The sequence below is a fragment of the Odocoileus virginianus genome, chromosome 13, assembly GCF_023699985.2.
Source record: "Odocoileus virginianus isolate 20LAN1187 ecotype Illinois chromosome 13, Ovbor_1.2, whole genome shotgun sequence".
In the NCBI taxonomy this organism is placed as follows: Eukaryota; Metazoa; Chordata; class Mammalia; order Artiodactyla; family Cervidae; genus Odocoileus; species Odocoileus virginianus.
This window is the reverse complement of record NC_069686.1, coordinates 12,894,378-12,920,023: the sequence shown is the minus strand read 5'-3', so window position 1 is coordinate 12,920,023 and position 25,646 is coordinate 12,894,378. Positions and strand designations below refer to the sequence as shown.

General features: G+C 38.7%; 1 protein-coding gene across 1 annotated transcript in view; it reads right to left on the bottom strand.

The window, feature by feature from the left end:
* The window catches only part of PDE11A (phosphodiesterase 11A), a 402,070-nt gene that overhangs the window by 203,196 nt on the left and 173,228 nt on the right, over nt 1–25,646 (bottom strand). The window contains exon 5 of the mRNA XM_020908326.2: nt 20,166–20,230. Within this exon, the coding sequence (XP_020763985.2) occupies nt 20,166–20,230 (65 nt within the window). The remainder of the gene's footprint in view (nt 1–20,165; nt 20,231–25,646) is intronic.

Genomic DNA, 25,646 nt, shown 5'->3' with positions numbered 1-25,646 from the left:
TTTTAAAAGGATGTGACTGAATGCTGATCATTTCTTGCAGAGATTCATCGATCAGTTGATTCATTCTGTGCTGCTTGTGTACCATAATTTTTTTTTTTTTACATCTTCTGTGATGAAACAGTGTAGAAAGTGCTGACCTATAGTGTGATGAGAAGAGCTGTGGTAGGACCCTGGGGATGCGCTAGGGAAGGAAATGAGAAAGATATGCTGGGGTTGGGGGAGGCTAGGAAGGTCAGTTGGGGCCATAATCAATCTAAGGGCTTCTCTGATGGTTCAGATGGTCAAGAATCTGCCTGCAATGCAAGAGTGAAAGTGAAAGTGTTGGTCACTCAGTCGTATCTGACTCTTTGCACCCCCATGGACTGTAGCCCACCAGGCTCCCCTGTCCATGAAATTCTCCACACAGGAATATTGGAGTGAGTTGCCATTTCCTTCTTCAGGGGATCTTCCCAACCCAGGGATTGAACCTGAGTCTCCTGAATTGCAGGATTCTTTCCCATCTGAGCCACCAGGCAGTCCAGCAATGCAAGGGAGTGGGGTTTGATCCCTGGGTCGGGAAGATATCCTTGAGCAGGACACGACAACCCACTCCAATATTCTTGTCTAGAGACTTCCATGGACAGAGGAGCCTGGTGGGTCACAAACAGCTGGACACGACTAAGTCACTAACACTTTCACTTTCATAATCAATCTAAGATTCACTGCAGTTTAGAAACACATCAATAATTTGATTCCTCCATAGGCTGTGAGTGCAGATGAGATCGTGTTAGCTCAGTGGATCTCGGTTGCCATGTGCATAACTGCAAAATAACCAGTTAGGCTTTTTTAACTCTTTAAAGAGTTAAGATCAAGATTAGTTTAAAATAACAGGAAAATAGTAAAGAAATCCTTTAGTTTGTATTTTACTAGGACCAGGTGCATAAGAAGCTTGGGTTTTTAAGTGAGTTTCCTGTAAATTTGATTCCTCTTCCTCACTGGTATCTTGATTCCAAGTGTGAGACTCACACTGACTTCAAAGAGAACTTCATGAGCTTAAACATAGTGACCGTGGGGGGATAAAACAGAATTGCCCTATTGCACAAAACACATAATTCCTGAAATGTGGCTGTCCGTGAAATGAGGCCCAGTGAGTAAATATAAACATCAGGGTCGACAAGGTGCCAAGCAGCATAGGAGAGAAATCAATACAAGTAAAACAGATCAGACAAATAAAATACCCCAGGACGAGGAACTTCACCAGGTTTAGTTGTCTGAAAAACCTCTCTCAGCTAAAGGTTCAAACATAGAAAACTGTATGAAAATAAATATAAGACTATTTTTTAGAATTAATTCTCAAAATGAGCCTCTAAATTAGAAGACAAAATATCTGAATAAAATAATGTTAATCATTAGACTGTGTCGGTATTGATCGTTTTGTTCTCAAAATCAGAGAGACTGATTTCCTTTAGGATTGACTGGTTTGATCTCCCTGCAGTCCAAGAGACTCTCAAGAGTCTTCTGCAGCACAATTCAAAGGCATCAATTCTTTAGTGCTCAGCTTTCTTTACAATCCAGCTCTCACATCCATACATGACTACTGGAAAAACCATAGCTTTGACTAGATGGACCTTTATCAGCAAAGTAATGTCTCTGCTTTTTAATACACTGTCTAGGTTTGTCATAGCTTTTCTTCCAAGGAGCAAGAGTCTTTTAATTTCATGGCTGCAGTCACTGTCACTTGGAGCCCAAGAAATGAAAATCTGACACAGTGTCTACTTTTCCCCCTTCTATTAGCCATGAAGTGATGGGACTTGTCTTTCCTAGAGACTCCCAATACTTCAGTCTTTCAGGAATGACCATTAGTTGGGCTGCTGCAAAATGTTGGAAAGTCGTAAGTGAATCTTGGATCAAGTGATTTATAAGGGTCTTTTCTTTTTTTCCTGACAAAAGGGAATTGATACATAGGAACCCATCTATATACATATGGTCTCCTCAGCCCCTCCCCCTACCGGTACAGAATGAGATATAGACAGAAGCTAAAGAGGCCCCACCTTCAGGAAGCTCACGAGCAATGACAATGGATTGTGATGCCCTAAATGAAGATGTAAAGACATTATGGAAACAGAGAAAAGAAGGATCAGTTCTGCCTAGGCTGGAAATGATATTTGGGAACTACTTCACAAAGGAAGTTGGTATAAGCTGATCTTACAAGGAGGATAAGGAAGAGTCATCTGGCAGAGAAAGAAGGTAAAAGCAATTCAGACAAAACCACAACAGGACTAAAGCTTTAGAAGTGTGAGGTTTTCTGTCCTGGTATAATGAACAGTGGAGCTAAAACTTAGACTAAATGGTAGAAGTGATGAATAAAGCTCTAATAGAGGAGGCCAGCCTCTATATTGTGTGGTCCCATGCACAAACACAACTACATTTATACTTATGGTTCCCACACACATGTCAGCAGCCCATTGAGTCCTAAGTTCCCTACATATGCATCTAAGCACTTTCTGGACATTTCCTCCTGGTTATCCACAGACACCTCAAATTTAACATTTGCAATATTGAACTAACATACTCTCCTTGATGGGTTAACAATCATTAATAAAAAACAAACAAACTGTGGCCACAGATCACTGGGTAAGGAATAGAAGTTTCAACATAGAAACAATCTGTTTTCTTATTTTCAGGTCATGATTGATTATCAATTGCCCTCTGATAGGCTGAGTATTATCCAGTAGGGGTAGGATTCAGAGAGACGAAGAATCAGAAATGTCTTTTTTATGCTTTGTAAACAGAAACTGGTTTTTGATCTATAACTCATACCTGGTACTAGCTTCCATCTTGCTTTGTTGACTGAAGGTCAGTCTGAACTTTTGATTCACAAAGAGAAATGCCCTTCCTTACTTTTTCTTCTCAAGTAAGCCTGTCTATCCCTGGGTCCTTCCTGAAGCTTTGAGCTGTGCAACATTATTTGAAGTTGTCTTTTAATTAGGAGATTAAGGAACTAAGTCAATATCAGTTGAACTCAAAGCTTGGACCCCAGCAGGAGAATCTCAAATGCCTAGATCTAGGACATTAATAATTTCCCACTGCCCTCAGTATATCTTTGAAGGTTACCAAGTAAGTCTTAGACATAAAAGGTAAAGGGAGAGAACTTAATTAGCAAGTAGAACCAGCCTGTCAGTTGTTATACTGTCATGGGAGAGGAAGATGCTCTAAGTTGCAGACCTTCCTGAATTTGATCATGACCTGAACCTGTTAATGGATTTGCCGTTATGGTCTATCTTGAGGACACTTCATTACACTTGTATTTCTTATTTTAGGCATTGGAAACCAAATAACACATTTTCTGTCCTTCATTTCCTCAAGTTGTACAATTGGAATGATGAGATTTATCACTCCAAGGAGTTGGTGTCATTTTGAGAAGCGTCTTGCACCTCTCAGTTGGGTGTCAAATGGCATTACTTTGAGTAGTTGGTGTTTACAATTGAGTATCATGTAGTGACAACTGCTTGGTTTCATAGCTGAGCAAATCTGGGTTTGGGGGGTTGTTTCTGTTTTTTGTTTTTCTTTGTATCTTGGCCCAACATCATTTCCTTGCTATGAAGTCTCATAGCAAATTTTAATAACAGATCAAATTTTAATAACTCTGACTGTTAGTTTCCATAATAGAAATTAGGGGAAAAACAGCCCATTTTACAGGGTTGTCTTGAGGATACAATAATATAATATTGAATAATGCATAGCACATAGAAAGCTCTCACTATTAGTTCCTTATAGCCCAAAGATTCTTCTTTTACTAAAAATACTAGGTGAGGTGTGGTCTGTTTAATTGCTTATCTACTGGGACAGGAAAGATGTTACTATTTTTTGGCTGTGGCATTGCTGTCAGATTTGGAGAGGTGCTGAAGTAAAAATATGCTAGCTGGTAAAACTGTTGACAATAAAGGATAAAATTAAAATTCTATCCATCTAGATATGTCAAGTAGCCCTATCACATTTCCCTTTGGGGCGCCTGTGGGCACCTCCACCCATCTGCTCTGGATTAAGGGCATACCTTCCCACAGGTCCTGTGCATACATCTACACAGCAAGAAAGGAGAAGTGGACTCAATGTTAAAATATTAACTTATTATAAAATATTAACTTAAAATATTTTAAGTTAGTTAATATATTAACGAAGGCATGTTAAATGAGAGACCAAAAAAATGAGAGAGTAAAGCATAAAAAAACCAAACATTAAGACTTCCAAGTTGCCATGATTCTGTTTACTGTGTGGCATCAATATAGGGGACAGCTGACCTACATAGGCTACTATTTTATGTTTGATATCAGTACTTCTTCATGTGCCTTGTTTTCATGGAATGTTTTTATAGCTTTTATCCTTCTCTGTGACAGTTTTACTAAAGTGACAAGGCCACTGACCCAAAATGAATAGGGTAATGAGAAGGTTTGTCTTTCATTTAGTCTTCATATTCTAAGTCAGGAAAAAGCAAAAAAAATAAATTAAATATATTTGAGAGGTGAAAGTTAGATGTTTAGGAAATGTTTCCTTGAGTTTCCTAAGATTTTTGGAAGACACAAAAGTTTATTAGAAATATTTCCTTTGCTTCACTGATGTTTAATTATTATAATTAGCATTATGCAAATAGGGTATAGACACATACATTACTACTGCTATGGAGGTTATTTATAAATTAGGGCTATATTTGGGGAGGGGGATTTGGGGCCATATAAGCCCAGAAATATCAAAGTGATATTATCCCTGCACAGTTCAGTTCAGTTCAGTCGCTCAGTCGTGTCCGATTCTTTGCAACCCCATGAACCACAGCACGCCAGGCCTCCCTGTCTATCACCAACTCCTGGAATTTACCCAAACTTATGTCCATTGAGTTGGTGATGCCATCCAACTATCTCATCCTCTGTCGTCCCCTTCTACTCCTGCCTTCAATCTTTCCCAGCATCAGGGTCTTTTCAAATGAGTCAACTCTTTGCATCAGGTGGCCAAAGTATTTGAGTTTCAGCTTCAGCATCAGTCCTTCCAATGAACACCCATGACCGATCTCTTTTAGGATGGACTGGTTGGATCTCATTGCAGTCCAAGGGTCTCTCAAGAGTCTTCTCCAACACCACAGTTCAAAAGCATCAGGTCAGGCATAAATTATTCCAGTGTCAACACTCCATCCATATAACATTCTCTATATTTTGTGGGAAAAGGAGGTTGGATATAACTAGATGACTCTAACAATGGAGCTTCCTGATAAAGAAGCAGCCTTGTCACCAAGTGGGAGCCTCAGAGCTCAGTTGCTAGTACCTGGAAGACAGATCTACTGATCCACTTCCTTGTTAAACTATCAAAAGGGAGTTGGGCCATCTGGATCTTTTATTTTTCAACTAGCAACATTAAATATTGGCATAATAAGGTTCAGCAGCCCTGAATTTGCCAGACAATAGACAATCAAAAAGAATGTCCTAAGGCTCTCGTTTAAAGGAAGTTACACAACAACACAAATCTTACATTTCAAGATGACTGGTCATGGTGGTGATGGTGCTATTTTAATGTTTAATATTTTAAAGATTTTCTTCATTCCTTGAAATTAGAAAAAGTATCACATTTTTATTACTACAAAACACCAATCACATGCTTCCTAGCAGAAGTACAGTCAAAGAAAGGAGATCCATGAACAAGAAAGTAAAAGAGAATATATTCGTGATATATTATAGAAGTATTCTGTCTTACATCAGTGTGTAAGTTTGTCTAACCTATTATTCTAGGTAATAGAGAAATTTCAAAGAAGATAGGTAGAACAGAGAGACTTTCCAAATTGCTAAAGCCCACTAAAAATTTGTCCCTCCATAAAAGAATGAGAATACTAGCAAAAAATGGTCAAAATCAACTTTTTGAAAACTGTGGAAATTAAAGAGAGGCTTACGAAAATCCAAAGAGTGTTCTTTCAAGAAAAACAGTTGAATCTCTATAAGGAGAGGAAGTTGTGTGTTATTTTAACTTACCTTATTCTCATCTCCCTATCTCAAGCTCTGGGGTAGTGGTGAAAACCAACAGACTCATAATCATGCTAGCTGTGAAAATCAGTGGCCAAGTAGCCACTGGCAGAGGAAGAATGGGTTTGGAGCTCCCCAAAAGCCACATCCCTAGAGAACTGTTGTTATTTGACCTATTTGACAGCTCCATGGAAACCTCCACTCATAAAGCTTTTTTTATTTGACCTGACTTGGAGCTTGCTCACTAAGAACACCCTTTATCCCAAAGCATTTGTGGGACAAAAATGGCAGCTATTGTTTAATATCACAACTGCATTAGACAGAGAAACACTTACAGCTAACAAGAAGCTGACCAGAAAACCTAAAAGAAGAAGTGTGGGAATAAGATATTACTAGGGAGATTTGAAACGTTCTGACATATTCCTGGAAATATAGAGTTGAATGTATGCTCAGAAAAGACCAGAGAAGGTCTTAAACTCCCATCTCTGGTTGACCTTGATGTTCTGTGAAAGCAGAAAGTAAAAGCTAAGTAAACTTCCTGTCAGAGAATTGAAGGTACCCCACACATGCACACAGATCTGCTCAGCAAGGCTGGAAGACTTATTGGTTCATTCTTTTTTTAAGGAAACCTCAACCCAGTCATTAGCTGACAACTGAACTAACTAAGCAGAGAATTCAGTTGCCACACACAACAAAGATAGTTCATGAAAATCAGTAAAACAAAGAGCAGAAAAAACAATAACAGAAACAAATATAAACAACAACAAACCCTAGATGGAATGAGTGAGGAGCTGATATTATTTCCGGTTTTCATTTAAATTATTCAGTCTTAAACTGAGAGAGAGAGATAAATAAAAAAATAAATAGGAAAAAAAGCAATCAACAGAAACTGCCTCGAGTAAGCCCAGATATTGGACTTACCAGACAAAGACTTTAAATTGGCTATTATAAATGTGTTCAAAATACTAAAGGAAACCATACTCCACCCTACTCAAAAAAAGAGCCTAAAGAAAAACATGAGAATAATGTCTCACCAAATAGAGAATATCAATAAAGAGATGGAAATCATAAAAAGGAACCAAATAAAAAATTCTGGAATTGAAAATTATAATAATTGAAATGAATATTCACTAAGAGGGATCAACAGGAGGTTTGAGAAGCCAAAAGAACCATTTAACTTGAAAATAAGTTAATTGAAGATAGAGAGTATCTGGTCTGAGGAACAGAAAGAAAAAAGAATGAAAGAAAAGAGTCTTAGCAACTTCTAAGCATATAAACATATGCATAGTGGAAGTCTCAGACACAGAGGAAACAAGAAATGGAGACGAAAGGATATTTGAAGAAACATGATAGAAAATATCACATATTTGACTAAAATAAACATTCAGTCAGTTCAGTTCAGTCATTCAGTTGTGTCCGACTCTTTGCAACCCAAAGGACTGCAGCACACCAGGCCTCCCTGTCAATCACCAACTCCTGGAGTTTACTCAAATTCATGTCCTTTGAGTCAGTGATGCCATCCAGACATCTCATCCTCTGTCATCCCCTTCTCCTCCAGCCTTCAAACTTTCCCAGCATCAGGGTCTTTTCAAATGAGTCAGTTCTTCGCATCAGGTGGCCAAGGGATTGGAATTTCAGCTTCAGCATCAGTTCTTCCAAAGAATATTCAGGACTGATCTCCTTTAGGATGGACTGGTTGGATCTCCTTGCAGTCCAAGGGACTCTCAAGAGTCTTCTCCAACACCACAGTTCAAAAGCATCAATTCTTTGGTGCTCAGCTTTATTTATGGTCCAACTTTCAAATCCATACATGACTACTGGAAAAACCATAGCTTTGACTAGATGGACCTTTGTCAGCAAAGTAATGTCTCTGTTTTTTAATATGCTGTCTAGGTTGGTCATAGCTTTTCTTCCAAGGAGCATGTGTCTTTTAATTCCATGGCTGCAGTCACCATCTACACTGATTTCAGAGCCCCCCAAAATAAAGTCTGACACTGTTTCCACTGTTTCCCCATCTATTTGCCATGAAGTGATGGGACCAGATGCCATGATCTTTGTTTTCTGAATGTTGAGTTTTAAGCCAACTTTTTCACTCTCCTCTTTCACTTTCATTAAGAGGCTCTTTAGTTCTTCACTTTCTGCCCTAAGGGTGGTATCATCTGCATATCTGAGGCTGTTGATATTTCTCCCAACAATCTTGATTCCAGCTTGTGCTTCATCTAGCCTGGCATTTCTCATGATGCAGTCTGCATATAAGTTAAGCAGGGTGACAGTATACAGCGTTGACGTACTCCTTTTCCTATTTGGAACCAGTCTGTTGTTCCATGTCCAGTTCTAACTGTTGCTTCCTGGATGGTATATGGATTTCTCAAGAGGCACGTCAGGTGGTCTGGTATTCCCATGTCTTTCAGAATTTTCCACAGTTTGTTGTGGTCCACACAGTCAAAGGTTTTGGCATAGTTAATAAAACAGAAATAGATGTTTTTCTGGAACTCTCTTGCTTTTCTGATGATTCAGCGGATGTTGGCAATTTGATCTCTGGTTCCTCTGCCTTTTCTAAATCTAGCTTGAACATCTGGAAGGTCACGGTTCACATACTGTTGAAGCCTGGCTTGGAGAATTTTGAGCATTACTTTGCTAGCGTGTGAGATGAGTGCAATTGTGCAGTAGTTTGAGCATTCTTTGGCATTCTTTCTTTGGGTTGGAATGAAAATTGATCTTTTCCAGTCCTGTGGCCACTGCTGAGTTTTCCAAATTTGCTGGCATATTGAGTGCAGCACTTTCATCGCATCATCTTTTAGGATTTCAAGTAGCTCACCTGAAATTCTGTCACCTCCACTAGCTTTGTTCATAGTGATGCTTCCTAAGACCCACTTAGCTTCTCATTCCAGGATGTCTGGCTCTAGGTGAGTGATCATACCATCATGATTATCTGGGTCATGAAGATCTTTTTTGTATCATTCTTCTGTGTATTCTTGCCACCTCTTCTTAATATCTTCTGCTTCTGTTAAGTCCATACCATTTCTGTCCTTTATTGTGCCCATCTTTGCATGAAATGTTCCCTTGGTATCTCTACTTTTCTTGAAGAGATCTCTAGTCTTTCCCATTCTATTGTTTTCCTCTATTTCTTTGCATTGATTGCTGAGGAAGGCTTTCTTATCTCTCCTGGCTATTCTTTGGAACTCTGCATTCAAATGGGTATATCTTTCCTTTTCTCCTTTGCCTTTCACTTCTCTTCTATTCACAGCTATTTGTAAGGCCTCCTCAGACAACCATGTTGCCTTTTTGCATTTCTTTTCCTTGGGGATGGTCTTGATTCCTGACTCCTGTACAATGTCATGAATCTCTGTTCATAGTTCTTCAGGCACTCTATCAGATCTAATCCCTTGAATCTATTTCTCACTTCCACTGTATAGTCATAAGGGATTTGATTTAGGTCATACCTGAATGGTCTAGTGGTTTTCCCTACTTTCTTCAACTTAAGTCTGAATTTGGCAATAAGGAGTTCATGATCTGAGCCACTGTCAGCTCCTGGTCTTATTTTTGCTGACTGTATAGAACTTCTCCTTCTTTGGCTGCAAAGAATATATTCAATCTGATTTCGGTATTGACCAAAAGAAACATTAATCTATACATTTAAGAAACTCAACAAAATCCAAGTAAGATAAACTCACATGGATCCACACCTAGACATATCATTAACAGACTATTGAAAACTCATGGAAGCCAGAAGGCAGTTGAAAGACATAATCAAAATGCTCAAAGAAAAAGACTATTAAGGAAGAACTGTATGTCCAGCAAAATTATCCTTTAAAAATAAAGAAAAGGTTAAGACATTTTCAAATAAACAAGAACTGAGAAGATTCATTACCAGCAGACGTGCCCTAGAAGAAATACTAAAGGTTGTCATTCAGGCTGAAATTAAAGAACACTAGAGAGTAATCTGAACCCACATGAAGAAGAAAAGAGCACTGAAAAAGTAACTCTATAATAAACACAAAAGATAGCATAAGTGTATTTTTTGTTTGCAACCTTTTTTTTTTCTCTCCTATCTCATTTAAAAGACAACTGCATAATGAAACAATAGTAAAATTTTATTTATGGGTTTTAATGTAAAACAATTTGTAAGACAACAATAACACAAGGGTGGGAACTATATGAGTAAATCTTTTTGTACACAAAATTTAAATTGGTATTAATCCAAATTAGACTGTTACAAGTTAAGACGTTAATTGTAATCCCCAAGGCAATCACTAAGAAAATCATTGAAAAAATAATAAAAGAAATGACAAGATAATTTAAATGGCACATTAAGAACTATCTGTTTACTACAAAAGAAGGCAGAAATGAAGAAATAGAGGGGCAAAGAGACTTAAAGCATGTAGAAAACAAATAACAAAAAAGGTACTGTAAATTCTACTTTATAAGTAATCATTTTAAATATGAATGAATTAAACACCCCAAACAAAAGGCAACGACTGGCAGAACAGATACAATAACATGAGCCCATATAACAACTATATGTTGTTTATTAGAGACATATTTTAGGTTCAAAGACACAAACAGGTTAAAAGTAAAAAGATGAAAATGTATATACCTCAAACAAATCCTCCCCAAGGTGCCTAATTTGAAGTACAATATGTATTTGAGTGAAAAAGCTGGCTTAAACCTCTACATTAAAAAAAAACTAAGATCATGGCATCTGATCTCATCACTTCATGGCAAATAGCAGGTGAAAAACATAGAAGCAGCGACAGATTTTATTTTCTAGGGCTCCAAAATCACTGCGAACAGTGACTGCAGCCTTGAAATTAAAAGACGTTTACTCCTTGGAAGGAAAGCTATGACAAACCTAGACAGCATATTGAAAAGCAAAGACATCTCTTTGTCAACAAAGGTCCATATAGTCAAAGCTTTTTTTCTAGTAATTTTTGGCTTTCTAGTAGTCACATACAGATGGTTTTTCTAGTAGTCATGTACAGATGTGAAAATTGGACCATAAAGAAGGCTGAGCACTGAAGAATTGATGCTTTTGAATTGTGCTGGAAAGTACTCTTGAGTCCCTTGGACAGCAAAGAGATTAAACCAGTCAATCCTAAAGGAAATCAGTCCCGAATATTCATTGGAAGGATGGATGCTGAACCTGAAGCTCCAATACGTTGCCTACCGGATACAAAGAGCTGACTCACTGGAAAGACCCTGATGCAGGGAAAGGTTGATGGCAAAAGGAGCGGAGAACAGCAGAGGATGAGATGGTTAGAGAGCATCACCAACTCAATGGACATGAATTTCAGCAAACTCTGGGAGACAGTGAAGGACAGGGAAACCTGGCGTTCTGCAGTCCATAGGGTTGCAAAGAGTCGGGCACGAACAACAACAACAAAATGTATTTGAGTGAAGAAGTTCTGAAATGTTTGGGAAAAATCAGTGTCACACAACTCTTATATTTTAAAATAACCATATAGGCTCTGATTGAGGCCACACACACTGCAAGTGTTAATCAAAAATGTCTTAAATGTCTAAAGTTTTGTTGTGGGTCACAACAATATAGTGAATAATGAAATTAATTCTGTGGGTCCAGACAGCAGGCGGGTTTTTTTTTTTTTTAAAGAACAGACTAAATCAGAAGATATATACACAGTAAAAGTAAGTATAGTTTCAAGAAACATGTTTTAGATATATGTGTGTGTGTGCATTTGTGTACATATTTATATACATTAACTAGGTTTGGATATAAAGTGTTTACTTTCGCTGTAAGTTGCAGTAAAAAAGGTTGAAAGTCACAAGCTAGGGGATACACAGTGAAGTTGGCACAGTTAGGATTCACGGTAGAGATATTAGCAACGTTGTCCATGGTAGGAGCAGAATTCTTACTTCCCAAGGCATCATCAGGATGGCATGCTTTTCAGTGGTAACGTCAAAGCAGGGATGAGTCACATCACACTTTCTGGAAGCACAAGCCCCAAATCATATTCATAATCTACATAACTGCTGGAGATCACCTCACCTGGGCCAGGTTCATGTCAGAGTTATGAAATGTACAATATGACTGTAAGGTACAATCACAGTAAATTGTGATGAACAAAATCCTCATCATACTTAGTCTCTCCAGGCTAACACAATCTATTCCAAGTTTATTCCTGAAAATGTCACTGCTGCTGGACAAAAACAAAGAACATCTCTAGGAGTCTTGTTTACAGATTCTTGACCCAAGGCTAGAGCTCATCACATAGTTTTGTCTCATTATAGTCACATCTCATGGAAGTCAGTTCCTTCCCACCTCTCAAAAGATCAGATTTGGGCCATGGGGGCTGGAAGCCTAAAAGAATCAGTTACAGAGAAGTGAGGAGTGCTAAAAGGAAAAAATTCGTTCATAAAACTAAATTCCACATAAAATTGAAAAGGAAAAGAAAAAAAAAAATCAATAAGGCATTGAAACTTGACTTTCAGTATTTTGATCCCAAAAATGCAATGCAGAAAACTAATGTTGAGAAGAATCATAGGGCTATCCAATCTGAGATATGAAATAAACCCTAAAAGTCTCCAAGATACTTCTTAAAGTTGAGATGTACCCTCAGGGGATAGATGTAGTTAAGTTAAGGGATAGAAAATCCACAAGAAAAACATGTGAAAGGGCCATACTATTTCATTGAATCTGCAATAAATCAATTGTAAAATGCACTGTTACTTTTGAACCACTAAAAGAAAACAAAAAATGGCTGCAATGAGTCAATGTATTCTTTTCACTTAAAATATTAATATTTTCACCTTATTTTAGAGATCTTTTAGATTAGACATAAATTTTAACATATGCCACTCTCAAAGGAAAATTTTAACTATGTAAGTTGATTATATATAGAAGGAAAACTTATGAGCAAAAGAAATTGACTAAGACATTTCTAAAATTTCTTCAAATTCAGTGTCACTCTTCTGAATCACTTTTCAATACAGAGTCTTCGATGTTCACAGATATGAGCTTTGAGTCACCAGGATGCAGCCTTTTTTAGAAGAGTGCTTCGCTATCAACTGTAGGACTCTCTTCTGAGCTGCAAACCCCTCCTGTAAATTTCAATGCTGCCATTCTACTGAACTTAGTAAGAGGTATCATTGGCAGGTTTTTAGATAACGACCAGACTCACCTTCCTTCCTCAGGTATCCCTTACTTGGTGTGTTGACAGAAATTTTAAGGGTTTGCTGTTGTCCAGCCATACCACCAGCAATTCTTTTATTAGACTGTGCAGATACATGTTTGAAAACTGTGTCAAGACCTAACATAACTTGGAAGTTCATGTAGGGCTCCTGGTCATGTGTTCCACGGGGCAGAAAAGATGTGCGCGCACACACACACACACACACACACACAGCAACACTGAGCTCAATCTTATTCTCATATGATACGGGGTTCAAACTCATTCACTAATACTGCATTCATTTCCTATTTCTGCATAACAAACTATTACAAACTTAAAACAACACTTTTTTATTATCACACAATTCTTGGAGATCAGAAATTTATTATGGTGTTTGTCAGCTGGATTTGCTGCTTAGGATCTCACAAGACCAAAATCATGGTGCTTGCAGAAGTTCATTCCCTTCGGGAGGTTCTGGGGAAGAATCAAGCTCACTCAGGTTGTTGGAAGAGTTCAATTTGCTGTAGTTGTAGCATGTAGGTCCTGATCTCCTTGACACGTGGTCCTGTGTGTATTTAAACCAGCAATATGTGCTGAATCCTGCTCATACTTCAAATTTCTCTGATTCCCGCCTTCTGCTGCACCTATCTAACTTCCTTTTTAATCCTCAACTGGGATAAAACTCTATATCTAAGAGTTTGTGATTACATTGTATCCACCTAGCTAATCCCAGAATAATCACCCTATTTAAACATCAATTGATTAACCACCTTAGTTACATCTGCAAAGTCTCTTTGGCCATGTAATGTAACATATTCATGAATATGACAAGAGTGGGTGAAGGTCATGGGGGCCCAAATTCTGTCTACCACCTTTAGTTTGACTTAGTTATTTAAAATTAAATTTGGTGGCAAGTTTTAACCATCTGATGTTATGCATGGCCTCGTGCTGAAATGCTGCATTTTGATTACACTGGACCCATCCAGATAATTCAGGATAATGCCCCCATCTCAAGATTCTTAATCACATCTGCAAAGTCCCTTTTCCAAGTAACATTCACAGATTCCACATATTCAGATCTGGATATCTTTGAGGGGGGCATTACTCTGCCTACTGTACATACACCTTTGTCTTTGCAAAGAATGCTTTAGCTCTCCACCCTCCAAGCTGACGTGCATGCTGACAGGCTCATTAAACAGAAAGGCTTGCCTTTTAACTGCTCTGAGATTTCTACTTTTATTTTCCTCTTCCCCTTCCAGTTGCACTAAATAAAAAATATAGTAAGAAGATTAAATTTTCTTTAAAAAAGATTGCTTCCCATTGAAGTAAATTTTTTTCCCTTCAACTCCCTTACTCCCCAAAGGCTGAAGTGGTTACAGAACTTGGGCTTTAAAAAATAATTATTTCCACTATAATCCATTAAATGATTAAGTGAAAATATCCTCTTAGTCAGTTGTTACCTTCTAGAAATTACAGACATTTAACTTTAAAAAAAAATTCTTCAAGTAGCAGTGCTGAGAAAGTGCAATTTCCAAAGTGTCCATATTTATGCTTAGGTGATACATCAGTAAAATCCAGCCAAATATATTTTATACTAAATAAAAATTTCTAACTCTTAAGATGTTCATGAATGTTCATTCCTACTTTTAGGTACATATGATAATTCAGACTACCTATTTCCATTGAGGGCAGAAAGAGGTTCATTAAAGCTTGAATAAGAGATTCAAGAAAATTTATTCAGGCTGATTCACTAAATATTATTAAGTCAGGCTTCACAGGAGAAGTCCTAAAGTGAGATCTGAGGAAGGGGAGGGTCAAATAGATCAGAAAAGATCTTAATTTTTTTGTAAGGTCAGTATTGAAAGTTAGTATTCATAAACACAGAAGGTTGGACTAATAAATGCAGCAATATTACATTCTGGAAAAGAGAGGCACATGTCCTTTCTAATTTGGTATGATTCTGAAAAAAAACAAACAAACAGAAAACTGTGTTCCATTTTTAAGAAACAGGAGAATAAGAAGGACTCAAGAAAGCTGGGGCATATCCATAGGAAAATCAAAAAAGTGGTGAAGAGTCTGGGACCATGAAATATGAAAATAGTCTAAAAATAGCAGCTGCTGACCTGGAAAAGGTAAGTACAGTGGATCAGTGCAGTCTTTCGGGACTGAACCAGTGCCAAGTGGGTAAGGCACTAGATTTAAGCCTTGGTGGCTTCAGCGTGCCATTCTTTGGTCCTCCCACACTACTGCTCAGATGATTTTCAAGACAAATCTTAATATGCCACGCACTACCTGCTTACTCTCCCATGAGTATGCAGGCATGTAGTCAGGCTCTAGGACAATTAAGAGGGTCTGAGCAGCTGAGAAGGACCAGGTAGTTCCCAAATCCCCACCAGACGGCATTCTGGGGAGCTGCATAACCTCCGGAGGAGCAAAGGGCCATCACCATCGTTTACAATGAGCCTCCTGACAACAGGTTACAGCTCCTAAAGATCCTGAAACACACCGCATTTTCTCTGCCACCTAATTAAAGATCCCGAAACATGCCATGTTTTCTCTCCCACTTCTTTGCTTCTGTTACAGTGCTTCCTTTCCCTGGGAGGTGGCGGTGTCACTAACTTCACATCATCCTACAGGACCTAAGTGAAGTCCCACCACGTCTGAAAGCTCTCCCAGAGGCTCACCTTCCAGGTTTCCCCAGAGGAGTTGCGTGTCCCTTCCTCTATATTAAAATGTCACCTAGTACAAAACTTTTCTTTAGCAGGGAAACTCATTTTGTTACTTGTTAAATTAATTTTTATTGGAGTATAGTTGCTTTAGAATGTTGTGTTAGCTTCTGCTGTACCACAAAGTGAATCAGTTATACATATGAAAAAAGTCAGAGTGTTAGTCATTCAGTTGTGTCTGACTCTTTGTGATCCCATGGACTGTAGGACGTCTGTAGCCCATCTGTCACTCACTCAGATGACACTCATCTACACTCATCTGTCACCCATGAGCTCATGGGATTTCCCAGGCAGGAATATTGGAGTGGGTAGCCATTCCCTTCTCCAGGGGATCTTCCCAACCCAGGGACTGAAGCGAGGTCTCCAGCATTGCAGGCAGATTCTTTACCGTCTGAGCAACCAGGCAAGCTCCAGTTAACATATACATAACTTTCGCAGAAAATATTGAATTGCTTTGCCATCATGATTTACTTGATAGGAGGACCCATGAGCTTAACCTGGGACACATCTCTACATAAGGGGGCATTTATTTGTATAAACTGACATGCATAGAAGGAAAGGGCCTTCCTGGGAGGAGGAGGTCTTGAGCCTCAGAGCCTGGTGGCAGAGATGGAAGAAAGGTGGGGAAATCAAAACAATAACTTAGTGGCTGGCCCTCAGTTTGGGGACTCAGTTCTAAGCCTGATCCCATGGACTTGGTCCAAATCCTATAGAGAAAGAAGGGCTGCAGATAAAAGCTTTAAGAACTAAAAGACTGGTTTAAAAAAAAGAAAAATGAGGTACACACAGGACTGATTGAGGGCCAGGCAGCAAACTATAATACATGGTAGGGAAAGCGAACCTTCTTCCCACTCCTGCACTGATTACCCAGCCTTATCTGGATGTGGAAAGGCCACCGGTGCATGTGAGACAGTGCCGGGGAGCTGTGGTACAGCACTGGTGAGGAACCCAGTGAGGTCACGGGAATCTGGAGTGGGCCAGGAGTCCATGCCAACAGGTTCCACTCTGCCATGTTTAGAAGAAGAGGACTTAGGGACACTTGAAGAAATGATGAGTGAGCAACGAAAATTTCAAGAAATCTTGGGGATTCCCAGAGCTACTTCAAGAGTGGCTTTTGCAAAGGGCTTGGGTTCTTATGCTACAAGGGAGAAATGACCAAGCAGTCAAGTCTAAATTATCACTGTTACTGTGACTTTACTTATAGCCATGGTCTGGAGGGCTGGTGAAATCTGGTTATGGTTATATTACATTCTTAACCTACTCCTACCCCCTTTATTGGCTTTGAGATCCATGAGGTCAGAGACTGATGATTTTAAAATAAATAAAATAAATAAAATAAACAGACATACTCGCCATATGTCTGTTGAATGAAATGATAAAATTAATGAAGGGATAACTATCTCCAAAGGATAAATAGGTCAAAGTCACAGAAATCTGATTCAACATAAAAGGGCTTTCTAACAATTAGAACTCCCTATCAGTGGAAAAAGCCCATCATGACACAGTGAGAATCTTTTCACTAGAAGAGTTATCAAGAATGTCCCAAAAGAGATACCCATGCAGAGAGATGGGTCAATCATTTCCAGCTCTCAAACTGCTTCGTATTAATTACATGGAGACCAAGAGGAGACTGGTCAAAACAAAACAGTTACCCACAGAAGACAGAAGGCAGAAATGATGGGTCAGCAACAGAACTGGTTTTTAAAAGTCTTCAAGGACTGTCTATAAAAATCAGCAAGCTTTAAATCGGAGAATTAAATTAATTTAAATTAAATTAAGTTATCAGAATTAAAATAGTGTCCTGAAACATTGTTGGATGAAGCCCTAGACATTACCTTCAAGAGCTATCCTATCATAACTCTGAACAATGTCCAGAGGACTAAGGTATCTAATGAACTTTAGCTATAGTGAAGATGTTAAGTGATGAAAGGTTAAAGAAAAGATTTACAACACGTTGAGAGCAGGCTGTGATTTGTAGACTCATAGCCTGTTTCAATGTCTCTTCCATGGCCACTGGCAAAGTAAATGCTAGAGCCACTTGTCTTTATTCCTTTAACTTTCAATAAATGACCAAAGGATCCCACATCCACCAGAGGACAATTACTAGACAATGCAGGAAAGGTCTTCTGAGATAAATGGATAAATGGATATTCTACATAAAGGCCACAAATAGAATGATGGAGAATACTATCTCATAATGCCAAAGTTCAAAGGCACTTTTCAAATGCCTCTTTAAAGAAAATCTGACCTTTTTTTCTTTCCTTTTTTTTATTATCAGAAGTTTGCCAAGGGCAGTCTAGGCCTTGGGTCATTTCATTTTGACACAGAAGTACTCTCAGCAGTAAAAATAATGAAATACTTAACTCTGTAGTGACCATGAGGGCATATTTAGTATTTTTTTTAAGAACAATATTAAAGTATTAGAATTTCAAAGGAAATCTTTCCCCTTCACATATGAGAAAGAGAACCTGTATGAAGTGGTAATTAGCCAAAGGAGTAAGTATGAGTAGAACATTTACATTTCTATAAAATGCTACAGAAAAACCCAAACATTTTGGCCAACCCAATGTTACATGCTACTTTGCATGAAATTTTTAGGAAAATGAATACATCACTAGTAACTTTATGTCTAAATCTTTGTTAGGTATAGATTAGATGACATTAAATATGGATGTGAGCATACAATTTCCTGAAAACAAAAACCTCTTACAGAAGGTCTTTTGCTTCCCATTTTAAGGTATAATTTATAAACAGTAAAATTTATGCTTTTTAAGTGCATAGTACTGCAAGTTTTTGCAAATGCAGCTATATAACTGCCACCACAAGCAAGACATAGAATGGTTCCTTCACAACCCCAAATTTCCCTGTACCCCCTTGCAGTAAACCCTTGTCTCTACCTCCATATCCTGGCAACTACTGACCTGCTTTCTGCTCCTATAATTCTGCTTTTTCAAGAATTCTCTATAGGCACTTCCCTGGCAGTCCAGCAGTTAAGACACCATGCTTCTACCTATAGGGCATGGGTTTGATCCCTTGTAGGTCAGGAAATCTACATGCCTTGAGATCCTGCATGCCTTGAGATGTGGCCAAAAACAGGAAAAAAAGAATATAAATGGAATTATAAATGGACTATTTTATTAAATTTCATACATTTGATAAAAGTGAAGCAGCTGAAGTGCCCATTTTAATGTACTGATTTCTATATTCTGAATTAAAGGCAATAATAGATATATAAAATCAAATTACCCATAACAATTACATCTTGAAACAGGTATTACCCAGGGAGCCTTTTGAATATGTACATGGATCTTTAGGGATTCACTTTCAGCATATCGAATCAAAATTGTTCATGTGGGTCCTGAAATTTTAGTTTTTATTCAATTCTCCAGGTTTGATTCTGATTGATCCAGCCAGATTTGGGCAACATTAATCCAGCAGACATTCACTCTATATAAACCATGTGTGGCAGTGGGATCAAAATTCAGAGGTTGAGAGGGTCTTGGATGATCTTGTTCTGAGGTATAACTACCGTTCACTGGCTGCAGGACCTTGAACAAGTCATCTAAATGCACTGAACCTTGGTTTTCTCCTCTGTCATGCATGAGGAATAATACCTACTTCATCGAGTTGTTTGGCAGAATTCAATGTTTATAAAGTATTTAGATAGTACCTGGCACACTCAGCACCGAATGAATGGAAATAGCTTATCTAGCTGATATTACCATCACTGGTATTGTCATCATTATCATTATCATGCTTTATTTGTCTTTGTCCATATTTTTGCATTTTGGTCAATTTCACTATTTTTTTTTTCTTTTTAAGCACTTCTAGAGCTGACCAAAATAAAAAGAATCAATATTTTTTGTAGCAGCTTAACTATTATTGAGGGTAATGCAAAGCTAACAGAAAGCTCACTGATTGTCCCTAACCCTTACTTTTACCCTGCTAGAACCTCAAAGATACCAACGGGGCCGAAAAATGAAGTACTGGAAGCTCTTACTCTTTCCCCCGGGGTTACTGGTCAGACACAAGCAAACAAAAGGGAGAAAGATAAACAAAGGATCTAAATAAAGCAAACAAAAAAAAGTTATCTATGTAGTTAGGGAAAATCTAAAATCGACTTTATTCATTAGCAGTTTTAGATATATATATACATGTATTTTTTATGTGTAGTTTTTATTTAAACTCTGAAATACAGAGAAGTGGTGATACTTGGCTTCACCTGCTGATCTGAAGAAAGAACAACTCCTGTCCTCAGAAATTATGCAGTGCTGTCAACACCAAGGATCGAAGATGAGGATTAAAGACAAAACTGAAACTCACGCGCCTACCTGTTCTCAGCATCAGCACTGCACTTTGGGGACATCAGTTCGAAGGATTTGGTAAACTTCACCACCTGCCGCACAGAAAGACAATAAATCCCAGTCAATCAAAGCTTTCTCACAGTTTAAAATAATCCAATAAACACTTTTCATCTCTATAATGACTATTACAATAATTGGAGATTAAAGACAGATTTTAAGTGGAGAAATCCTGAGGGACACGAGAAAATTCTATCCTACATTTGGTAACATTTCTTACATGGCACATATTGCTAAAGTCTAAATATATTTCTAAATGTGCATATATTAGTATATATACAATAAGGTGTAAAAATCCTGTGGTGGTCAGGCAAAGGGACATCTTGTTTGAAATAATTTTTTTCCTGCCCTTTTAGCAACCCAGTTCACCATCCATGGAGAACCTGGTAGAGACAAAATATCCTTCAAAGGGTTGCCCTCCATCAACTCCAGGCTCCTAAAGTTACCATCCCTGGTTGTTCTCAGGTGAATTTTATTTTGCCACCTGCAAAAGGTAACTTTAAAAAAGACACTTTCTTCAAAGATCATCCCTAGTGTGGATACTTCCTCCCTTCTCTGTCTAGGGAAACCGGCATGATTGGTGCAAGAGCTTGATTAAGACCTATTACACTGACAGGGAATTTATGAACACAGAAAACGCAGAGGCAGTGTTTCTTATCATTAGCCACTACTGAGTCTTTCCTATAAACCAGGCCCTACATCAGAAAGTTCTTTAATTACTTAATTTCCCTATTACAAACTCATCATTAGCTATTATTAAGTCCTTCCTATAAACTAGGCCCTACATCAGAAGATTCTCTGATTATTTAATTTCCCTGTTACAACTCTATAAAATGGGGATTTTTACCTTCAGTATATAGATGAGGAAACTAACCTATAATTTTTAAGAAACTTGCACTGCTTCACACAACTAAATGAGGCAACTGGGATTAAAGCAGGTCTGTATGCCTCTAGAGTGCCAGTTTTTTTCAACAACACTAAAAATATGGAGTGGGAAAGGCACGATTCCTGGCCCTCTTTTGACAAGATAGACCACGTGACAGAAAAAGAGTCCCTGTACTGAAAGGAGTCATCTGAATGTCACTGGATGCTTCCAAGGCTGACATTTAGATTTGCCTTAGCCAGATGCAGTCATGCTTCAAAGGCCATTTAAATTAACCACTTATAAGGAATTGATGGGCACTTGAGAAAATGATTTTGGAACTGGGAATAGATTAAATATTAAAACAGCTTTATCAGTGAGGTAATGAACCCAAACTAAGAAAATGTAACATTAGGAAAAAGATGAAAGAAAAGCCCATCACAAAGAAAATTGCGTGTGACTAGCTAAATGCAGGACAGTGACAATAGCTCAACTAAAAGGAAATACCCTTCACAACTACAGGACATATTTCATTTCATATGCTAATATGAAATAAGCCTCTACAAAATCACTCATTGTGGCAAATTTCATTTTCCAAGATGGCCACAGCAATCTCTCCTATTCCACATTCTTCCACCCTCCTACCAAGTGGTAGGGTCTATGCTTCCTCCCTTGAGTCCAGGTGGGCTTCAGACCACTACAACAAATAGAATATATAGAAGAGATATCAAATGTGCCTTCTGAGGTTGCAATAAAAGCCACTGTAGCTTCTGTGTCATCTGCATGGAATACTTGTGCCCGGAGTCCTGAGACACCATGTAAGAGGCCCAACTACCCTCAGGACACTACGCTTAAAGGGAGGCAACCATACAGAGGAGTCACATGTAGATGCTCTGGTCAGCAGCTCCAGTTTTTAAGCCCTTCCAGCCCAGGTGCCAGACATATATGCAAACAAACCTTCAGATGATTCTAGTTCCCAGCCATTAAATTACCCATGATCTCCAAATTTTTCTAAGTGCGGTCCCAGATATCCTAGAAAGAGGGAAACCATCCTGGCTATTCCCTCTCCAAATGTATAAGATCTGTAGGCATAAACAATTTGGGGCTTATTTATTACACAGCAAAAACTACTAGGGAAGAGTAGAAGGCAATCACTAATAGCTCTAGAAAGAATTAAGCAGCAGGGCTAAAGTGGAAACAACACTCAATTGTGGGTGTATCTTGTGGTGAAAGTCAAGTCCAGTGCTGTAAAGAACAATATTGCATAGGAACCTGGAATGTTAGGTCCATGAATCAAGGTAAATTGTTCGTGGTCAAGCAGGAGATGGCAAGCGTGAACATTGACATCTTAGGAAACAGTGAACTAAAATGGACGGGAATGGGCAAATTTAACTCAGATGACTATTAAATTTACTACCGTGGGCAAGAATCCCTTTGAAGAAACCGAGTAGCCCTCATAGTCAACAAAAGAGTACAAAATGCAGAACTTGGGTGTAGTCTCAAAAACGACAGTATGATCTCAGTTTGTTTCTAAGGCAAGCCATTCAACATCACAGTAATCCAAGTATATGCCCCAACCACTAAGGCTGAAGAAGTTGAAGCTGATCGGTTTTATGAAGACCTACAACACTTTCTAGAACTAACACCAAAACAAAAGATGTCCTTTTTATCATAGGGGATTGGGATGCAAAAGTAGGAAGCCAAGAGCTATCTGGAGAAACAGGCAAATTTGGCCTTGGAGTACAAAATGAAGCAGCGCAAAGCCTAACAGAGATTTGCTAAGAGAGCACAGCGGTCATAGGAAACAGCTTTTTCCAACAATACATGGATGACTCTACACATGGACCTCACCAAATGATCAATACCTAAAACAGATTAATTATATTCATTGCAGAGGAAAATGGAGACGCTCTATACAGTCAGCAAAAATAATACCAGGAGCTGACTGTGGTTCAGATCATCAGTTCCTTATTACAAAATTCAGGCTTAAATTGAAGAAAGTAGGGAAAGCCACTAGGCCATTCAGGTATAACCTAAATCAAATCCCTTATGATTAAACAGTGGAGGTGATGAACAGATTCAAGGGATTAGATCTGGTAGGCAGAGTGACTGAAGAACTGTGAACGGAGGTTTGTGACACTGTACAGGAGGCAGTGACCAAAACAATTCCAAAGAAAAAGAAATATAAGAAGGCAAAGTGGTTATCTGAGGAGGCTTTACAAATAGCTGAGGAAAGAAGAGAAGTGAAAGGCAAGGGATAAAGAGAAAGATATATCCAACTGAATGCAGAATTGCAGAGAGAGCAAGGAGAGATAAGAAAGCTTTCTTAAGTGAAAAATGCAAAGAAATAGAGAAAAATAACAGAATAGGAAAGACTAGAAATCTCTTCAAGAAAGTTGGAAATACCAAGGATGGTACAAGAATAGTGCAAGGATGGGCACAATAAAGGACAGAAAGAGTAATGACTTAACAGAAGCAGAAGAGATTAGGTAGAAGTGGCAAGAATCGTTCACTTAAAAAGGCTTTCTTATCTCTCCTTGCTCTCTCTGCAATTCTGCATTCAGTTGGGTATATCTTTCCCTTTCTCCCTTACCTTTCATTTCTCTTCTTTTCTCAGCTATTTGTAAAGCCTCCTCAATCACTATGCCTTCTCACATTTCTCTCTGGGATGGTTTTGCCTCCTGTACAGTGTCACGAATCTCCATCCATAGTTCTTCAGGCACTCTATCAGATATAATCCCTTGAATCTATTTATTAGTTTCACTGTGTAATCATAACAGATTTGATTTAGGTCATACCTGAACTTTACTTGGATTAATTTTTACTACTGATTAGAATACTTTACAATTCTGAAAGGATAGAGGTTAATTTCTGAAAAACTGATATCAACTGGATTGTAAATGGTGGGGGGGGGGTAAGTCCCCTTTGTGGGGTCTTTGAGGCTCACTCTAAACATGGCTACAGAAATTACACTCAGAAAGGCATGTGAAACTAAATGATTTATCATACAGGTCCTGGAGAGGAGGGCATAGCATGCCCAAAAGACCACAGAAAGCCACCCAAAGCTCAAAGTTTGGTCACTACAGGTCACAAAAGGAAGAGGGCAGACCAAGGACCCTGGGTAAGGGCCTTTATTGAGCGTCATACGGAGGGTAACTTGTAGCACTCAGGAAGCTTGCCCCTTGTAATCTGAGTGTGACTGGTCTACACGGAAAGGAGATAAGAAGCAAACACAGGGAAATCATCATGAGGCTTGTGGTCTGAACACATATGCTGAGGATGGGTACCCAGTAATAACTGGGCAATAACTGAACAGAAGTTCAAAACAAGGAGGGTGAATGCTGTCACTCAGGAAGTCACTGGGGCAAGAAAGAATAGCTTGACATTATGAAAATGATGTCCTGTAGCAATGCAAATGAATTTTATTCAAGTAGAAATGGGAATGGCTTCTGCGCAGAAGAAAAGATAAGCCCATAATTAAAAATTTTATTGTCCTGGAAGACAGTGAAAGTGTTAGTTATGTCCGACTCTTTGCAACCCTATGGACTGTAGTCTGCCAGGCTCCTCTATCCATGAGATTCTTCAGGCAAGAATACTGGAGAGTGGATAACCATTCCGTCCTCCAGGGGATCTTCCTGATCCAGGAATTGAACTCTGGTCTCCCGCATTACAGGCAGATTCTTTACCATCTGAACCACCAGGGAAGCCCTGGAAGATACAGGTGGTAAAGAACCTGCCTGCCAATACAGGAGAAGTAATAGATGTGGGCTTGATCCCTGGATCAGGAAAATTCCCCAGAGGAGGGCCTGGCAACCTACCCCAGTATTCTTGCCTGGAGAACCCCATGGACAGAGGAGGAGCCTGGCAGGCTACAGTCCATCAGGTCACAAACAGTCAGACATGACTGAAGCAACTTAGTAAGCAACCACACACAGCAATCTTGTGCCTGCATTCTTTCAGTGCCTATTTTAGAACTGACCACTATCTTGTTGACTTCTCTCATTAGTGAGTTAACTACATCTTTGATACATGCTTATTTTAGCTTTTTGCAAGGATTAGGTTTTCAACTTTTTGAAAACTGTTATTTGACACAACAAATATGTACTGAGCGCATTTGTCAAGTAGTGAAATAGGCACCAGGGCTACACATGTGAAAGTTAAAAAAAAAAAAAAAAATTCCTGCATGCATGGAGCTTACTTTACAGAGGGAGATAAATTTGCCCTGAATCATCAAAATTAGTGCTCCCTGGAATAAAAAGTGAACTTATGCTTTCTTTTTTTTTTATTTTTTTATTAGTTGGAGGCTAATTACTTTACAATATTGTAGCTGTTTTTGTCATACATTGACAAGAATCAGCCATGGTTTTACATGTATTCCCCATCCCGATTCCCCCTCCCACCTCCCTCTCCGCCCGATCCCTCTGGGTCTTCCCAGTGCACCAGGTCCAAGCACTTGTCTCATGCATCCAACCTGGGCTGGTGATATGTTTCACCCTAGATAATATACATGTTTCGATGCTGTTCTCTCGAAACATCCCACTCTCGCCTTCTCCCACAGAGTCCAAAAGTCTGTTCTATACATTTGTGTC